The 19,417-nt window shown below is 38.1% G+C and overlaps 1 protein-coding gene across 1 annotated transcript in view; it reads right to left on the minus strand.

The window, feature by feature from the left end:
• LOC124157146 overlaps positions 1-19,417 on the minus strand; it is a 119,808-nt gene that overhangs the window by 21,679 nt on the left and 78,712 nt on the right. The window contains exons 11-13 of the mRNA XM_046531646.1: positions 17,099-17,380; positions 6,801-7,116; positions 5,515-5,768 (exon numbers count right to left, since the gene is read on the minus strand). Coding sequence (XP_046387602.1) covers positions 5,515-5,768; positions 6,801-7,116; positions 17,099-17,380 — 852 coding nt within the window. The remainder of the gene's footprint in view (positions 1-5,514; positions 5,769-6,800; positions 7,117-17,098; positions 17,381-19,417) is intronic.

Raw genomic sequence — 19,417 nt, forward strand, 5'->3', positions numbered from 1 at the left:
TAGTACGCTCAATTGCTTGCCGTGACGCAACCCGCAATTCGTTCTCTAGTGTCTTCTTAAGGGTCGCAAACGTCTGAATTCATGATTTAATTTATTATTATTAGCCATTAACATTCTTCCATTCATTCCACATCTCTTTCTTCTACCGTAATTTATCCAAATGCATTTCTAAATTCTTGTGACGTGATGAAAAATAAAATGCGGCCATTTTTTGGGAATGTCTGACTATGAAAAACTACAGCCAATAAGAAGCCCCAATTTTCCCCACCCCGAGCTCCTCACCTTCTGTTGCCTTTGGAGCCTGGGAGTGCCCACTGCTGCGCACAAAGTTCGTGAGTGGGCAATTGTTGCTATTGCACGAGTTATCATGATGAAGAAATGAGTCTTAACGGTATTAGACAATTCCGACATTATCTAAAACAGTACTGCTCCATAAACTCGACGTCGTGCGTATTTACTTGACTACTGTTGCGGGAGCAGACGATCCTCTGGATCTCCACGCGAAGCTTAGCTTAAAAATACTTGATCTCGGAACGAAAGCAGACGACATTAGACAAATTTTGAAAGTAAATTTCAACTGTTTAATATAAAATTTTCTTGTAATTACGTCGTAATCTAATAATCTTGCGTGTCATCAGTTGATATATCGATCGATTTTACAATCGAAATGGTATCGTTCCAGAAGCGAATGTCTACGGCTGTTGCCGTAATTTGAAAGTCAATATAATTTTGCCCAATTTTTATGATGTTTAAAAAACCAGTTGACTTACTCCGGGTTGTTGTTATATTCTCCGAGTACGCTGTGAGAAAGAAAAATGACTTGTCTGAGCTTCACTCGTCCTCGTTCTGTAAATATATATAGGATAAATCACGGGAGATAGACGCCGTAATCATGAAATCCTCTCCGGGATGTCCATGGAAAATTGCGATTTTTATTCACATGGTATTGTTTTTCATGGTAGCGCTCATTTTCTTGATTTTAAATGTGAAAAGAGTTCAGGAAGGCGATCCTATGAGAACTACTGATAGTAATTGTAATTATGACGACTTTTTCACTGATTGCAATAACCCCGACTGCTATTATTTACTTTCCTCGTTAGTACGTTTTCCTGGTTAGTACGTTCATTTTTCGTGGTCCCTTCAGAAACGTACTAACCAAGTTCCACTGTATATACCTGTAAATTTAAGTGGTAAAATTTGGCAGTAAAATTTGCCATTTTTCTGGGTGAAACCTCCTGATACGACATCAGACCCACACAGCACATCGTTGCCAAAAAGACGTCCGCTGCGCGTCCGGCATGTCCTCTAACTGTCCAAGGATTTTCAGCACAGCCAGAGGACGGCCAGCTGTCGTCCTTGCCATCCGTCCACTCACTGTCCGACCTCGGACGTCCAGCAGACGTCCAACTAGTGTCCCATTTGTACGAAGGTTTTGAACAGTACACTGGCAAATTCATATGCAGCGATAAAATTGTATCATATAAACCCAAATTCCCTAAATACTCGTGAATAAACATATGACTCAGTAGTCATTTCGTATCTGGATACGCTGGATACTAAGATTCGTATCCGGTGTGGGACTATTTTCTTTCTCGGATGGTGCCATAGCCACCTAGAAAGAAGGCCCACGGAAGGATCGCCGTTGGAGATTACGTTGTTAACGTTACGTCTCACCACATTCCAGGGATTTTTGTGGTTAAGTTGGCGAAAATTAGAGTTTTTGTGAATAGGGAAGTTTCCGGTATTCTTTAATTTCATTCGGTGGGCTTCAGAAACTTGTTTGTGAGGCATTTTTGTTAAATATGCCTTTCACGTGTGTGGTGCCAGGATGCGAAGGAAACTCCAGCAGGACTAGACCCAAAGTTCAAGTTTTTACCTTACCTATCAATCGTGAGTTGAAGAAGAAGTGTATTTGGGCAACAAGAAGAGACAATTTCACCACTACGAAAAACATTAAGGTATGTAACCTTTCTCCCTGAAATTATTTGGATATAATTTCTAGTTAGAAGTGGCTTCGGGATGTTGATGAACGTACGACTCAGGATTGAAAGTGGTGATTTATAATATTGTAGCAGCAATTCATTTGAAAATTTTTGCATTATAGTTGTCTTTTTTGTATTCAGCCGTTCGGTTCTGTTGTGCTACAATTGCTCTATGAAAAATGTTCTTAATTATAATATATAAATTACTAATGTACTAATATTTATAACTTTCATATTTAAGCATAAAATTTATTAATATTTTTACTAAAAATCTTTTCTTTTTTAAGAAGAAGAAAAAGTCAAAGAAAATCTTCTAAAATGTATACGGCCTAAAATGGACAGGTTTCCTAATTTTGAAACCTTAAGAATGTTAAACACGAGACTAATAAGACTGTAGCTTCCTGTCTTATGTAATCTGCTTGTTACCCACAACAAATGATTTCTTGCTACAATGAAACGTTTATATACTTTGTTATTACAGGAGCAGTGCAGGAGAGCATGTCAGCCCCTGAAAAAGATGTAGAGGTGGCTATCAGAAATTGGCTAAGGCACGCTAAGGAGCGGTTACAGGGGAAGAAGAAAAGTAATACATATGTAGTTTCTTGTGTTATATTATTTTACCAAGTAAGCCAAATAAATATTGTGTATGAAATCGATGCCTTATTTATTTAAATTCTTGTCAGGACCTATTATTTATTAGTATCGAACAAAATTCAGTCCTAACCTGAACGTGTCCTGAAGGTATCCGGAGCGGACACTTTCAGGGCGTCCATAGGCAACCTTTTTTACTGACATGTGGACTTGCAGCGGACATCCTTTGGCATGAATTTGGGTGGCCTACGGACGTCCATAGGCCACTTGGCGGACAGTCACCGGACGTCCTTAAGGTGGCCATGTGCTGTGTGGGATAATCATACCGAAAGGCATTTGGGGTGGAAGATGTTGTCACAGAGTGTCAATGGAAGAAAATCATTTCCAAGTTATTCATTGTTTTTATATTAAAAGAAATCGGCAATTCCTCTCACAACACAGCTTTTATTTGTTTTGGTCATTTCTCTTTCAACAAGTTCGTATGTCCTCATGAATGTAGGTTTTATTTTTGTAATTATTCCTCTTTTCCAACTGGGTATTTCCTTATATAAATGTCGTATTATGATATTTAGTTACTTTTCGTTGTTCAATAAGCAGTTGTTCTTCAATATCAATGATGATTTTGCTCATTATTGTGTAATAATTCCTAAAACACATCAAGTAAAAGTATTATTAGTACACACCAGTAGGTACTGACAGAGGGGGTGAAGTAATGTTTCAACCTAAGCTCCACAGATGTCTCTGATGTCGAATTGGGATATTTTACCCGGAAATATGCCGAATTTTACCAATGAATTACCCAAATTTTACCAGTTAAAGTTATAGATGAATTACCCGTTTACACATAGGTCTTTATCTTTTACCATAATTCTATGCATGTAAAGTAATGGTAAAAATGGGGTAATCTATCTTTTGTGCTGACTGCAAAAAGTATACGTACTATGAGCTATCATTGAACAAGACTGGCTAAGACAAGTTCCCTGAGAGACTTCTTGAAAGAAATTGTTAAAATAAAATAAGAAACACTGAACACTATCATTAAATATAGGAGTAAAGTAAGCTACTTTTGCAGAAAGACAAACTTTTTAACAGACAAACTTTCTGCTATTTCTGATTAATTTGCGCATCAACTGTATTGGAAAAAATCTGCTGATTCAATCAAAAATTTCAATTGAAAATGCCAATATTCAATTGAATTTTTACATATTTAGTTGAATATTCCAAAATTCAATTGAATTCGAAGAAAACATTCAATTGAAATTTCAAATATTCAATTGTAAATCGCAATGCTCAATTGAATTCACCCATAAGGTCTCCACTGGAACTCATTATTACAGCTATCACAAACCACAAATAACGGCCAATGAAGTGATCACAAAAATTAAAACTACTACCACGACTTTTATGAACATCCTCAAAGCCTCAAAGTTCTCCTATAAAAAGATAGTGGGCATAGTGCCAGCACCTGCCTACGGAAGATAGCTAACAACAACAATTCTGATACCATCATCCCATAATTCATGCTTACGTGCACATGGTTGACTGAATTGTGGTTAAGTTTATGCTGTTGGAGAAAACATTTATTGGTATCAGTATTATTTTAGCTGTGCTAAATCCCCAAAGCATTGAGTTAGGTCTTTTGTGTGTCTCTTCAGTGATATAGTGAAACCCTTGATGAGATTGTTGTGTTCTTGTGTGTTCATTTAGTAATTTATCATTTGTCTTCAGTTTTTGATTGATTATTAATATTTTTATTTGATATGTAAGCATATTAATTTAACCAAATCATGCTTACGTGCACTACGTCGCCGACAAAAAACTACAAGCATTGTCAGAGTATAGTGTGTATCTTGCAGGATTGTTTTGTGAAGTGAAATCCCCATGTTCCTGTGCATAGGCAGATCCAGGGGGGGGGGGGGCACGGGGGCACGTGCCCCCCCCAGACCCTCAAAAATATGAAAGATTTTTAATACGGTCCCATTATCATTGCGTTCGTTTTTGTATTACGAGGTATCCTTGTGCCCCTCCCAGAACAAAATCCTGGATACGGCCTTGCTTGTGCCCCCCCCCCCCCAGAAAGAAATCCTGGATCCGCCCCTGTTCTTGTGTAAAGATGAATGACATATTTCTGTTGCGAAACATGTTTTATGTTGGCTTAATGCAAAAACCAGAATTATATTCATTAGCGATTTAAAGAAGTCTTTCTTAGATAAAGACATTTGAGATATTAGTTGGTGTAGCTGTTATCACTAATCATGGCAGAACCTTTGCTTTTCGATGACTATTGAAGATTGTTGGGACGGGTGAAAGTTGTTGTTCTAGTGCTGTGGTTCTGTTAATCATGGCGAAGATTTCGCTTTAAGATGACTACTCAAGATTGTTGGAAGTGATGGAAGATGTGGAAAAGCAGAATTAAATTTTTTACGACACTGCTTCAAAAAAGATTTTAACTGCAATTTCTGTTTGCATAATTTACTTATTTAGAATTTGTGATTTGTGAAATTTTGATTTTGAACATGTCCTACCTCATAAATTTACCATATTGGATGAATTTGTACATTTGAAATTTTTCCAATTGAATTGAAATTTGTCCCTTTTCAATTGAATATTTCCAATAGGGAATATGGAAACTCACACTTTGTTGGTCTGCATGAAACAAGAGACATGATTCAAACCAGATTTCGGGAAGATGTAATTTTCATGAACTATAAAAAAGAACATTAGGAAGATTCTCCCAGAGTTTATCTCCAGAAAACATTGCTAGTTGTCCAGTGCACTCCTTCCTACGGCAGAGAATGCATAGAGTATGCACCACAAAGAAGCAATTACTTTCAGGCAGCAATAAGTGTATTACAAGTAATAGTCACTATGTTCAATGGCTTAGGCAATAAACTATAGTAAAAATAGACCAAGTATATGTTAGAAAAACGAAATTACTCACTTTCTGTAGAAATCTTTGCAGGTCACCAAGGGCACAATGCTCCACAATCAGCAAAAGCAGAGGCTTTGAAGTGGAGAAATCTATTACAGAGATATCCGAGGCCATCAAAGAACTTAAGGCCACTTTTTTATTTTTTACCTTACGTGTATGACAGCCAATCAATGAGACAACATTTGGATGGCTGGATTTTCCTAGATATTTCAGTGTTTCCATTTCATGTCTAAGTTGGCTTTCTTCCTCAACAGAGGCATTCTCTGGAAAAGAATTATAAAAGCTGTACCTACTTGCAAGAGATATCTCATGCATAAAGGTGAATTGAAATATTCCATTAATTAGAAAATGTGACAAATTCCATTTTTTTCTATCTGCAAACACATAGGCTGTTAGTGAAGATGTGCAAATGTTTTGATAATGGAATGAATCTAATCAAATTATAACTTATAAAGAATCCTTTCAGAAGGCATCAGAAATCCTCCAATCTGTTACCTACAATTAAGTTTGAAAGGCATGAGGTTCATTGGTTTTTAAGAGGAATGGGGTTTGTAAGTCTTAAGGACACTAATTGTTAACCACTTTTAGCATGCCTGTTGAATGCCTAATGTCCACAGTAAAACATAATGGTAGCCTCCCCACTAACAAAAAAAGAGTATTTCAATGGAATTAACAACAAAAAATATAGAGAAAGCTTATCATGGTAACCAAAGTCAACCCTTTAAGAAAAATTATCATAAATGAATAATCCATTGACTTGTCATCCATTGCAGCTTCCCTTCCATTATCAAGAATAATTGGTGATCTACAGTAATGCAAATATTACAGTAAAGGATAGTCTAGTTGGCTACCACATGAATTGCCACCCATTGCACATTTAAATTTGTTTATATATATTACTACTTGCATCGCTGACAGCAGAGCAATCCAAATTTCATTGGGAAATACACTGTATTTAGGACAGTTGATCAAAATTTATACTCAAGGCAATATAATACATCAAATTCATAACTTTTCAGTGCTATCTCTTGCAAATTTGAATAATCTATTGCAAATAAAGGGAATTAATGGATCGCTGTGCAATTACCACCTCCCTGCAAACATTTTCAAAAACTGATAAAATGCACTCTTGGTAATAGCATAAATAAAGCTTCTACGTCACAGACTGGGACCTCTTCCATCTAGTTCCCTCGTACTATTCAATGAAAAAATTTACCAATGATGGCCAAAATTTAAAACTTCTTCAGTGATTAACTTCTGTTCAAAGTTCACATCAAAATTGGAGCAAATCTTACCTTTTAGCATTTTCACAGCAACCAATTCCCATAACGATCCGGAGCGGTTCACTATGGATCTTTCATCAAAAACCTCATCTTGATTGGAGGTCCGGTAGTATCCCTTATATACCACTCCAAAGGCTCCTTCTCCTAGTAACTCTCTTATTACCAATCTGCTGAGAGTGATCTCAAATTCATCCACTTCCTTCTCGTCAGCCATTTCTACCTCTGGATAACCCTCAGGCAGGTCCACGTCACCACTTCGAGGTTGTTCATAAAGCATTCCTCCAACCTCATTTCCATCATCCTCTGTTCCCTTCTTTTTGTTTGTGCTCTAAAAATTTAAGCAGAGAAATTTACAATGAATAGAAATTGAATCACACCATGACACATTAAAAAATTAATTTGAGAATAGCGTGGTATCTAGCGTAGAAGATTTGGCGAAGAAGAAGGAAAAAATCATGATTAATTTTTCAAAACATTACTTGGAAAATTCTGAGAAATTTTTAAAACAATTACAAAGATCTTTATTTTGAATTCTTCTTTGAGAATTCAAACAATGTTATTATCTGCAAGTTCTCCTGCCATTTTAATTACTTTCTTATTTTTTTCTCAGTTATTGCTCTGCCAATAACGATTTCGTTAAGAGTCTCATCGGTCTTCACTCTTTCTCCAAGTATCTGCGTCATTTTCAAAACTAAGCTTTGTGCAGCTTACAATGTTTCAGCAATCTTGTCTTGCAGGCATTTTATTCTACTTAGAAAATGCTTAATATTCCTCCATGCTTGGGCTTAGTCTAGATTCTTTATTTGGAAAAAATCTAATGGTGGTGTAGTGTGAGAAAAATACTGTATAAGCGCGTGTAATAGGCGCACCTTTTTTCCCAGAAATTGCAGCCGAAAATGAGGGTGAGCCTCTTACACAAACTTCTTATCCTCCCCCCTCCCCTTCACCAGTCGCAAGTCTAAGGGGAACTGAGTGGCCTTGGTTTTCAGTGTGAGTCAGTCATCTGTTATCCTAGGTCAAAAACAAGCGGCAGGCAGGGGAGTTTCTCCCTTAGTGATGTATTTTTAAAATGCTCCTGTTTGCTTTTCTTGTAAGCATCGCGCCGTCACGTCGGTACCCCAGAGGTGAACATGGAAAAGATTGTGCGGGGGTTTTTCGCTCCGGAGGGCACGCTAAATTAACTGCCACGAGTGGGCATCCCGCGGCATTTATACTGCATATAGTAATCGGTTATCAAACGTAGAGAAACGCGTATTTTTGAATGACATACCTGGTCAATAGTCAATATCTGTCTTGCTGAGTAATTTCCATTACTCTGAGTACCTGATTTTCCAAAAATCATCTTCAGACGTTAATATCAGGATTATTGCAACTGAAAATTATATTGGTGTCAAAACCTGCGCTTTAAAAAATTCGAACGAGTGTGTTCATTGTTGGACTAAATTGTGGATGGAAAAAATCAGAAATGCTTATAAGTGAAGAGCGCGGAAGGAGAGGTCCAGGGGAAGGAGCGCAATCCCTCCCCTCCGTATTTTAAGCTACGAGGCTATGAGCGAAGGAGCAAGGGAAGAACACGTCCGATCTTGCATGTGACGTCGTTGCCTTCAAAGCGAAGGGGCGAAGGCGCAGCAATGTGATATACGCAGTTTGCGTTGCCATAAGTTTCCAGTCCGTCTTGTCTTGTTTGAATGCACTTATGCTACGCTTGTTTCTTCTGAAATTGTCCTTTTTGGACTATTTTGAATATTAGTAGCCTTGTTGTAACTATAAATCTTTGTGTCAAACAATTAGAGCTTAAAAAACTTAAATTCTGTAAGATATGCGTCGCGTTAGATCTCTTTCTTTTTTTGAACCTCGTGCGTGTCATACATTTATTGAAAGCTATCGAGATATCTTCGGGCTCAGTAGATGACTCACCTAGCATTTGGCCTCCATAAAGTGGGAGATCGATCAAGGTCAGTTGGTGAGACGGGGTAGGGATGAAACACGTTTCCATTGTTCCCCTGTAACTTGATGTTTTCCTATTTTCCTGTGGGGTCTCGGAAAGGAAAAAAAACGGCAGAGGCATTGGCTGATGGAGGGCCGAGTGTGGTTCCATTAAATCCACAACGTGGTTATTATCCTACGGCGCTGAGATTGCCCCGATTGTTGTACAAGCTCTTGGGAAGGTTCATGCTATGTGCCTGTTGTGTTTTGCCTTAAAATTTTCCACGGCTGCAATTCTATTGCAATACTCCTGCGAGAACATTTAAACAAAATTCTTCGTAAATAGGACAAGCATCGTAGAGCAACGGCGTATGCGAAGAGAGGATCGGAACTCTTTCTACTCCCTCTTATGCCGCTATTACAGCCGCAGTTATCAAAATTTTCTCTTTCAATTCATATTGAAATAGGAAAGTTCGATAACTGTCGAAATTCCAGGCGTACGTCTGCAACACCGCGCGATAGTATGAAAAAAATGCCGCAAAATTTTTTTCTTCATTGCTCCGAAGCTCAAAATAGGGGTGCGCCTTTTACACGTGTGCGCCTCTTACACACGCTTATACGGTAGCTTCGGCCATTATTGTACACAGTGCCATCTTGAAAAAATCGTGTTCTAATTACGAATTAAAATATTCGATTTTCGTTGAAATATATCACACCATGTGGGCATTTGATTCCAAATATGCCACCATACCACATTTTTCGGATCCATTTTGGGCTTGTGTGCTCGCATTCGCTTAGAGGGCAGAGTCATTTTCCGGAGCATTCTTTCTGGCTGCTTCTTGCCCGAGCATTCATTGTTGCCGAAGCAATTCGTTGCGCTAGTGGTGTGTTGCGACAAGGCCTATAAGCCACTTATGGGTGCCCCAGCTAATCGCTCATGCATTCCAGGAGGTTCACCCAGCCAGGGCCGCAGCTAGGAATTGAGGCTAGGGGGATTTTAGGCACAACTAATTTTGGTGGCTTCCGCTTACCTGCAAGGGAGTTGCTGTCCTCCCCCAGAAAAATTTTCATGTAAATGGTTCAAAAAGTTGAGTTTAATGGACTTCTGAGGGATATTTCATTAATCCTTAAACTATTCTATAAGTGGTATTAATCCAATTAAGTAAAATGCATTAAACTTGAAAATTTCTATGAGCTCAGGGAAAGTTTTATCCCCCAAAACCTCCTCTCACTGCACCACTACATACAGAGGCCGACTCCAATGCACAGTGACGGCTAGCATTCACTCCTCCGAATTGCACCCATCTTTCCAATGCACTAACGGCCGCTCTACTTCACGCCACTTGTAACAAGCTATGCTCACTTGTAGTTGATATAGAAAAAGAACTTATAAATGGTGGTGTGGCGATGTCCATAGAAACGCTTCAAATCGGAGGTTTTGGGATGAGGTGTTGCGGATCTGTAGTTTAATTTCGTGGCTTATAATTAAATTATGGATTTGGTAAAAAAAAATCTACAGCTCTTATTGGTGTTTTGAAATTTAAAAGGTAGCAAAATGATCAAATTCCCAAAAAATCGTAGAAAAAATCGCAATAAAGAAAAATATCATTTTAATTCGCATCAAAACTTAAAATGTACCTAAAATTGCAAAAAATCACAAAAATTCGCGATCGCCAGAATCAAAGAGCCCTACTGGTGCCTAATACATAGAGGTTCATTCTTTACATCTCCACCTTCAAGTTCTCAGCCTTCAACAGGTACAAACTGATGTAACATTCCATGTTCCTATCCTTAACATTCTATCACCTTTGACCGATGTACCGTAAGTTGGGGCGAGTTCGGACACTTTTTTACATATACATGCGATTTACGCATCGAAAAACTTGTCAAAATGCGTGATAATCGAAATTTAAAATCCTTAATCCTTTGAAAATACTAAGCAAATGAATCATAAGATATTGTCTTAGATTTAACTTCGAAAAATGATCAATGACACCATTCGAACAAGCCTCACGTTTTGGGGCGAGTTCGGACGCATGCGAGTTGTTAGCGTTAATGTTGTTGTGAACGAAATATTTTTCTTAAAACATGTTAATTTATTAAAAATATTACTTTCTACTTATCTTGGTGATGTTAAACGGGCTCTATGAGCTTTTATTTTTATTTTACTATCAGCAAATTTGTTGAAATTGAAAAGCGAATCGCATATCTCGCGAGCGTTGCATTGATAGATGTGGACTAACATATGGTGGCATTTCGCGTCAATTTTATACATTAAATACAGACGGAGTTTTAATTTAACTCTTTGGTATGAAATAAGTATCATTGAAACAAGAAATTTCTTTAGGTTAAACTCTCAATCGGACCGAATAGCTCAGGTTAAATTCCGAGGCCTCGAAATGGTTGTCGATGAAAACGGAAATGAAAAAATTTACAATAATATCAATTTTTCACCAGTTTTAATAATGAATTTTTAATGACAATCAGATACAAAATTTGACATATTAATCGACATCATTAACATCACTTAAAGAACTAAAAACGAAGCGGCCCCTTCGCAAGTCCCTTGGCGGAGCAAGCTGACGAACAATTTGCGATTTTCCCACTATGCACTCGTCAGCAACATCTGGAAACCTGAAATAAGTTTCCTTCGCTGTATTTTTTTTTCGAAGGCACTGCAAACGGATTTTTTTGTTGGAGCAGACTTCAATCACTTTCCCTACAAACAGCCTATCTCGTTTATTGGTCCCAAATTTTAATAACACGAACGAATTTTCTGTGAGAGAGCCGGGAATTTCAAAATCGACTTCATTGTTGACATGCGATGCCAAAACCTCATCAACAGACAGATTTTTCTCTGAGGAAATGTCAACCACATCATCACAAACAGATTCATTTTTAATTTCAGCACTCACACTTTTTCCTGCTTCAACATTTAGTTTCTTCCCCCGCGATTTTCTACCCTCTGGTGTTTCTGCGCGGGATCCCTAGTAGCACAAAAAGGATTATATCTGTATATTTTTAAGATTTCGAAATACATCCGTATACATATTTGCAAATCTGTATATGATACATATTTTATACATGTCTGATGATCCATGGTTACACCATAAGGATATTAATTGTATATTTTAAAGATTCTGGTATACATCATATACAGATACACATATCTGTATTATATATATATTTATCATATATTTTAAAATCTCTGCTTCTCTTTCAAACATCCCCACACAGCACAAGAACTCGCGTACATAATGTATTTACCAAGGAAATTGATGTTTACTATACATAATGTATTTTGTTACGTATTATTGCTGTATTACAGCGTTATTATATGTAGGGATTTACATTATGTATATTGGTGTATCCATACCGGCATAAACCTTTGAGTTCATATTAGCGACTAAAAATATTAATGTAACATATAGATGAGTATACTGCCGAGGAAAATTATATTTGTGGATTAATATTCACTCTGAAAACTAATAATTACCTAGTTGCACATTATCGGTTTTAATGAGTCCACTCATAAGATCATCTTTGAGCGAAGTAGTGATATCCTTGAAACTCCTACGTTGTTTACGAGTGAATTTACGTTACGTTTCACCACTTTATAGGGATTTTTGTGGTGTAAGTTGTTGAAAATTGAAGTTTCTGAGGATAGTGAATTTTCCTTTATTCTTGAATTTCATTCGCTAAGAAACGTGTGTTTGTGAGACATTTTTGTTAAAAACGCCTTTCATGTGTTCAGTACCGGGGTGCGAAGAAAACTCCAGAGTGGACCCAAAGTTTAAGGTTTTAGCTTTCCAAAATATCTTGAGTTGGAGATCAAGTGGATTCGGGCGATCAGAAGAGACAATGTCACCTCCACGAAAAACAGTAAGGTATGTACCCTTTCACGCTGTAATTATTTGGATGTAATTTCTAGCTAGATGTGGCTTGGGGATGTTGATGAATGTCTCCAATACTAAAAGTGGTGGTTTAAAATATTGTAGCGGCAATTCGACTGAAAATTCTTCTATTTTAGTTGTTTTTTGTATTATTTCGTTCAGTAAACGTGTGGTTGAAGGAGTTAGTTGGAATTATAATTCAGCAGCCAAGTTTATGGTATCGAATATTATTTCTTAGCTTGCCCTTTGCTGTGTTATGCGTCTGAAACTCAGTACTCAGTTAAAAATACTTATTTAACTTAGATTTGAAAAGCTGTTTGAATTATTTACGCCCTAAGTTATATACTAGGGTATTTTTGATGAGGCTTCCTGAGTCATTGTATTTTTGGCGTAGTACCGTATATTACGGGGGAAAGCACATACCTTTTAAGGTATTCATGCTTTCGAATTAATTTGAGCTTATGTATCATTTCGCAAGACCAGTGATACTCAATTAATAAGTTGCATGGAAAGCAATGCTGAGACATTCATTGAGTCTCGTCAGAAACTTCTATACTATTAGTGTGTATGAACCGCCGTGAATGGAAATATGCGTTTTTCTCTTACAATCGTGAGTGGTGCAATGAACCGGAATTTAACTGTGTCCGGCTTTTATCAGCTCAAATTATCTTATGCTTATATCTAGTTTTTTATAAAAAAATCATTGAGGTATATAGTTATCTCCTGTATTTACCAGCCAAGTCATTAGATATATTTCTCATTCAGAAATGCCTTAAATTGAAAATGAAATGACTAAGTAATTTACTTGGTATTTTCTTATTTATTAATTTTAGGTGTGTGAGCTGCACTTCACATCGATTGATATCAGAAAAGAATCTGTGGCCTTGCACGAGAAGATGGGGAGATAATTCGTGTTGAATTAAAGGTGCCGAGACTGGAGGAAGGTGCCATTTCTTCAGTTACCAAACTATCATTCAGAAGACAGAAAGACAGTGGTATTAGTGACGTATAGAACTATGGTGGATGTGGATTTTTTTTAAGTGTATGTGACAATAGACATTCGTTGGAGAAACTATTGAAGATAGTATGGCTTCTGTCAATGCACTTAAAAATAATTTTTGTTCAAAGAGAATGACAGTATTTGTTTCAGCAAAGTATTTCATGGTAACAAGAGAGGATTGCAGCTATTATTGTGATTGAATAATGAAAATAAAAAATATGTATTTTAATTGTTTTTTTCTTTCCTGCCACTAAAATTCATTATGGTGATGTCCTCATGCATGCTAAGAGCTGAGATGTGATTTAAGAGATATCATATTCTTTATACATATTTTTATGCTGGTGGTTTGGCAGGACTTTCAAATTTTTATTAGATTGATACATCTACTGAAGTGACATTGAAACTTTTGCTCATCCCATACAATATTTCAAATACATATCCGCCTGGGACTGGTACGTTTTAGTAGCTGAGGTTGGACTAGTAGTTGAGGTTTGGATTGATCTTTCCTTTTGCTGGCATAGTGGAAGTACAATCCTTTCAGACATATTTAGTTGAAAATATTATTTTTCTCGCGAATTTTACATTGTCAATAGTTCTTTGTGGCAAGTATAGTCTCTCTCTATTATCTCGTAGGTATATGGAGGGTTAATATATATTATCTTATTATATTATGGATTATATTTTGAAAATATATTTTGGAGGGTTATATTATGTCGCATATTTAATCTGTATAAAATCCATATTATTGCAGCAGATATAATATGTATAATATCTAGATATTATATGCGTGGTAGAGGACATTTGCATGGATTTTATACAGATATAATCTGTATACAGTGTATACAATGATACGTATTATATCTAGATATAATCCTTTTTGTGCTACTAGGGATGATGCTAACTTCTCCAGAAATGCGTTGGACCAAGCATCGGAGGCTGCGTCATAATTTTCCTTTGGATTTAAAGAGGGGACTTTACTAATGACTCGACTTTTGTCGAATGGAAAAATTCCCGTGGCTCTAAACCCTGCACAAATATTGGGAGACAATGAAGATCCCATGGACTCAAAGGCAGACTTTAATAACCTGGGGAACTCACTTTTCGGAAGAACGCCACGATTTTTGCGCTTCCACTGGTCTAAACATTTTCGCCATGCAATTTTGAGAGGTCTAAAAAAAGCTACATCGAGGTGCTGGCATAAATGGGTCGAATTAGGTGGAAGCATGACAAAGTCTATTCCCATTTCTTCACACTTCCTAATTACTTCCACCGAGAGGTGACTCGATAGATTGTCCCCAATCATAACTTTCGGCCCCTGCCTGTTTTTGAAGAATGGCACGCACGTCGTGGTGAACCAGTCTTCGAAGGTTGTGATGTCAAACCATCCACTAATATTCCTATTGAACCTCGATCCCTCAATGCCGCCTTCTACCCAGGTAGGATACAAGAGAACGGCTTTATATACCGTGTATGGGGGTAAAAGTTCCCCGCTCGCTGATGCGGCGATCATTACAGAAACACTCGTTTTGCTGGTGTCCTTAATCACTGACGGATGTTTCTCCCCCCTCTTAACAATCACCCGGGACTTTCCAGGATCGTCACTGAAATTAGTCTCATCGTAGTTGACAATATTTTCCGGAGGAACACCATTTAAAACCACCTCTAAATTATTAAAGTATTTTTCCAGAACTTCCCTTGTCACTGCTGCGCGGACTCTCTTAATGTTCTCTTCCAAACGCACGGTGAGTTCCCGCCGTCTTGACAAGAAACCACGAACCCATTCCATTCCCGGAAAGTTGTCTTTAAAAACTTTTTCTTTTCGTCCCATCCTGTTCAGGTATTCCCGAACGACTAACCTTAAGTCTATTGCTCGCAAGGGAATGCCCCACTCGGCACATTTGAGAATCCCTTGCGCTAGCTGGTCCTCTTCCTTGGCGGATAAAACCGTTTGTCCTCCAGATTTCTTTGGGTGTTTATCCTTCAATATGTCGTGAACTGTGGATTTTGGCACTCCAAACTCCTTGCAGGCCCCCCGAAGACTCATTCTTCCAGATTTCACAGCCTCAACAGCCTTCTCAATTTGTTGGTTGTCGTGTCCGTGTGAGCGCCGGCCTCCAACGACCCTTGCGTAATTTCTCACCATTCTGCCCTCGGAACTAGGTGCATGAAATCAAATAACGCGCTCTAATAAATAGAGTATTCGAAATATTTACACGAAATTTTTCACACTTAATGAGAAATAGCACAGCTTTTGGAGGAATTGAGTATTATTACATTCAGAAGTACTTACCAAAGAGGAGAGATGTTTCTTTTCGCCGGTAAGATTTTTCACTCTAATGTTGCGCTGCAAACTAATCGGATGAACTGCGACCAAAAGCGACAGATCCATCGCTTTTATACGTAATATGATACATTGTACCTTTTTTTGTCTTAAAGCCATGATTACAGTGTATTACAAAGCGAAAGTCGGAAGGAAATACAATGTAAGCATCAGCCGGCGCGATCGTCCGGACTCGCCCCGCGTGTCCGAACTCGCCCCAAGTTACGGTACCCTTTCGAGTAGTCCCCACCCGGTGATCCGAATGGGGGACTAGTTTACCTCCGGAATATTTTACTCAAGAGAATTCCATCTTGTCATGATATTAAGAGAGTCGAGTAATTGCGACTCCTCGGGATGATAATGAGTTGGTTTCGCCTTGGCTTCCACATCGTAGTACAACAGCAATTTAAGTAAATGTTACCATGCCCAGAGTGAAATGTGTGTCACTGTACTGACCAAAATTGTCTCCACCTTCGCACATGTAAAGAAGAGCTTCTGCCCTCTCCCCCGAGAGATGAGAGGCATAATTGTTGGTGGCCCCCAGTCGCCAAGTCATGGCATCTTCACAGGTTTCGGTATCATTTGAATGGTCTACCTTACCCAAGGATAGACCAATAGACCCCTCAGAACACCGTCCCTTTTTGTCCACAACTGCTTATTTGACAAGAGAACTGGCTTATCTTACATCTAACCTCTATTTTTAGAGGTTGACCCACCATCCGCAACCCAGTGGATGCACTTGGTGGCTTTAAGCTCAGCTGCGAGTATCAAGATACGTTAAAAATAAGACAATGTACAACATTGAAAGGTAGAGCTTAACTAACACTGCCAATCATAAAAAATATTTAAAACCACCATTACACATGAAACTGAAATTTTCATGAAAATAACTGACAAAGGGGGCAGAAACAGAGAGTATTACAGCAACAAATGGAAAAGAATGCAAAATTCAAGATTTTTTGCTATAATCTCTGCAATAATAGGTTAAATCCAGCAAAACCCTGAGAGATAAAGAGAAAAGATGTCACTATAATAATCTAACAGAAATAAAGGCCAAGTTAGAAAGAATTAATAAAATAAAACACAGCACCGCTGCGGCACAATAAATCCTACGATGTAACTAAATTGGTAAATCTGTACGAGGGTTATATATAATACAAATAAATCTTGCCTCAAAATATTTAATCTTCTTTCCAGTGGGCTGCTTTTTCCATCTTCGAATAACATAAAACAGTAAAGATAAAGATGATACCAGCAAGGTCAAAAATATAACAACTCCAATTATTATCCCATTTCCAGGGTCTATTGTGGGTATTACTGCTTCATGACTTAGGGGTTTGGGTGGGACAATATAAAGACTTGCTTCAGAGCTTCTTTCTTCAGATTCACATTTAATGGTAACAATCAGACTTGTCGGAATGACAATTGAAGGTATAATCATTTCTCTCCGATCCTGAAAAGGAAATAAGCATATCATTACGTCCACCTACTCATGGGTATACAAAAGGATGTGGGTTCTTTCATTAAATTTTAACATGCCCCTATAATATTAGAATGGAATTACCAAATTGCAACAATTACCAAAAAACCTAAAGGTGTAAATTTATGACTAACTGTTAGAACTATTTTTAGTTTTAATTTAAACAATACACTTCTTTCTTGGGCATCTGTGCAAAAATGGAATTGCATATACAGCAGACTCCCAATTATCCGACTGCAGTTTGTCCTTGTGGAGGGTTGTCTATGCATGAGTTTTAAACTCCTTTGATGTATTCATAAAAACATTAATTGGATGCAAAAGCACCAGGATATTTGTATTTTAATGCAAGGCTACAATGTGCTTTTTATTTCCATTAAAAATGATCTTTGTAAGAGAGAATTATTTTATTTACTTGTGGAAAACAAATGTTTCAAGTTTACTTGTAAGTCTGCTCAAGCTAGCAGACGACGATGAGTGGCAGGAAAAAAAACTCTTGATTAATTTTAGAAGAATCTTCAATGGTTAACTAATTGCAAATCAAGAGAAATGTTGCACATGATCTATAATTGTATATTTCATATCGCAAAATTGCATTATTATTGCTGTAGCCTCACATTAAGTTGAATGTGGCCCAAAGGAACCAGAGATTCCCTCTGCACTCAGACTTATTTACGCCGTGACTTGTTAAGTACAAACTGGAGAGGAAGGAAATAGTAGAAGTGAAGGCAGGGGGGGAAGTGGAAGTAGAGACAGCATGAGTCATAGCCAGGCACAAACGCGTAGACATATTGCCTAAAGTCTTGGTTTCCTACAACTACTGCTGCGTGATGGGGTGATCGTGCACCCATTAACTTCATGGAAGCTCCGCATTAGTGTTACCTAAACATCGCTGTCTGTTATCGCATTCAGTGATCATGGAACCACATCCCACAGCAGTTGCATCCCAGGATACTTGTGCAAGAGTGATCTCACGGCATGGTGCCTGACAGAGTGGTTAACAACGTTGCACATCTGTTTTGAAACATTCGTGCAAACCAACTTCCAGAATCCATGATCTGCAGGTGTGCAGTTTTAGGAAACCAGGTATTACATGGAGAAGTAGGATTACGAGTACAATCACGTTATCACCGCTTAAATGATTGCGGTCGGGAGAAGATGGCTATGAATGAATACGGAAAGCAACAAGAAAAATAACAGACAATGTGCATTACCTAATTGTAATAAATTATTCGTGCCGCCTCCCCCATTATTAACCCAGAAAATAGGGAGTATGATGTAAAACACTCGTTTCCTATGATTTAGGCAACAAGGAATGCAATGCTGTATCGGGGTTATATATTCACAGGAATCTTCCACATGAAGAATATTATTTTGAAACATAAATATTTTGGAAATGATCCCCTAAAAGAACTTTGATCGCCCAACCTCAAGCTACTTAAGACACAAAGATCCACAATTTCACGTCCTATAACCAGTGCTTCACACAGAGTAGACATGTGGGCATTATTGCTACACAATATAGAGGGGTTGAAACATAAATATAGTCAACACATTCACTGAGGAGCTGAATCTCCCTTCCTGGGCTCCAACTGTGGTGGGACCCACCAGTGGGTCACACGTAGGCTCATCTTCTAGCCACTGCCTAGAGGTGATACTGCAAGATCAGGGACCTTCAGCCAATGGCTGTGGATGGAGGAGAAGTGGGAGAACATAGGGCAGCCACCATTGGGACACAGTGCAGCAAGCAACTACGCTAGAGACCCTTTATTCTGACGCCCTCTTGGTGCAGTGCATCAAGAATGTAGCACAGGCCCTCTGCCATGACTCGGGGCTGTTGATTTCTGGGTTTTCACAACCTAGGCATTAGACTGAGGACACTATCAGAGTCATATCGGGAGCTACTTAGGAATCACTACAAATGAGATATTTCTTTTTGTCTTTTTCAAAGTCAAGTGACAATCGTGACCCACTGGTGGGTGCCCCCACAGTCTGAGCCCACGAAGGGAGATT

The sequence above is a fragment of the Ischnura elegans genome, chromosome 4 (genome assembly GCF_921293095.1).
Source record: "Ischnura elegans chromosome 4, ioIscEleg1.1, whole genome shotgun sequence".
NCBI lineage: Eukaryota > Metazoa > Arthropoda > Insecta > Odonata > Coenagrionidae > Ischnura > Ischnura elegans.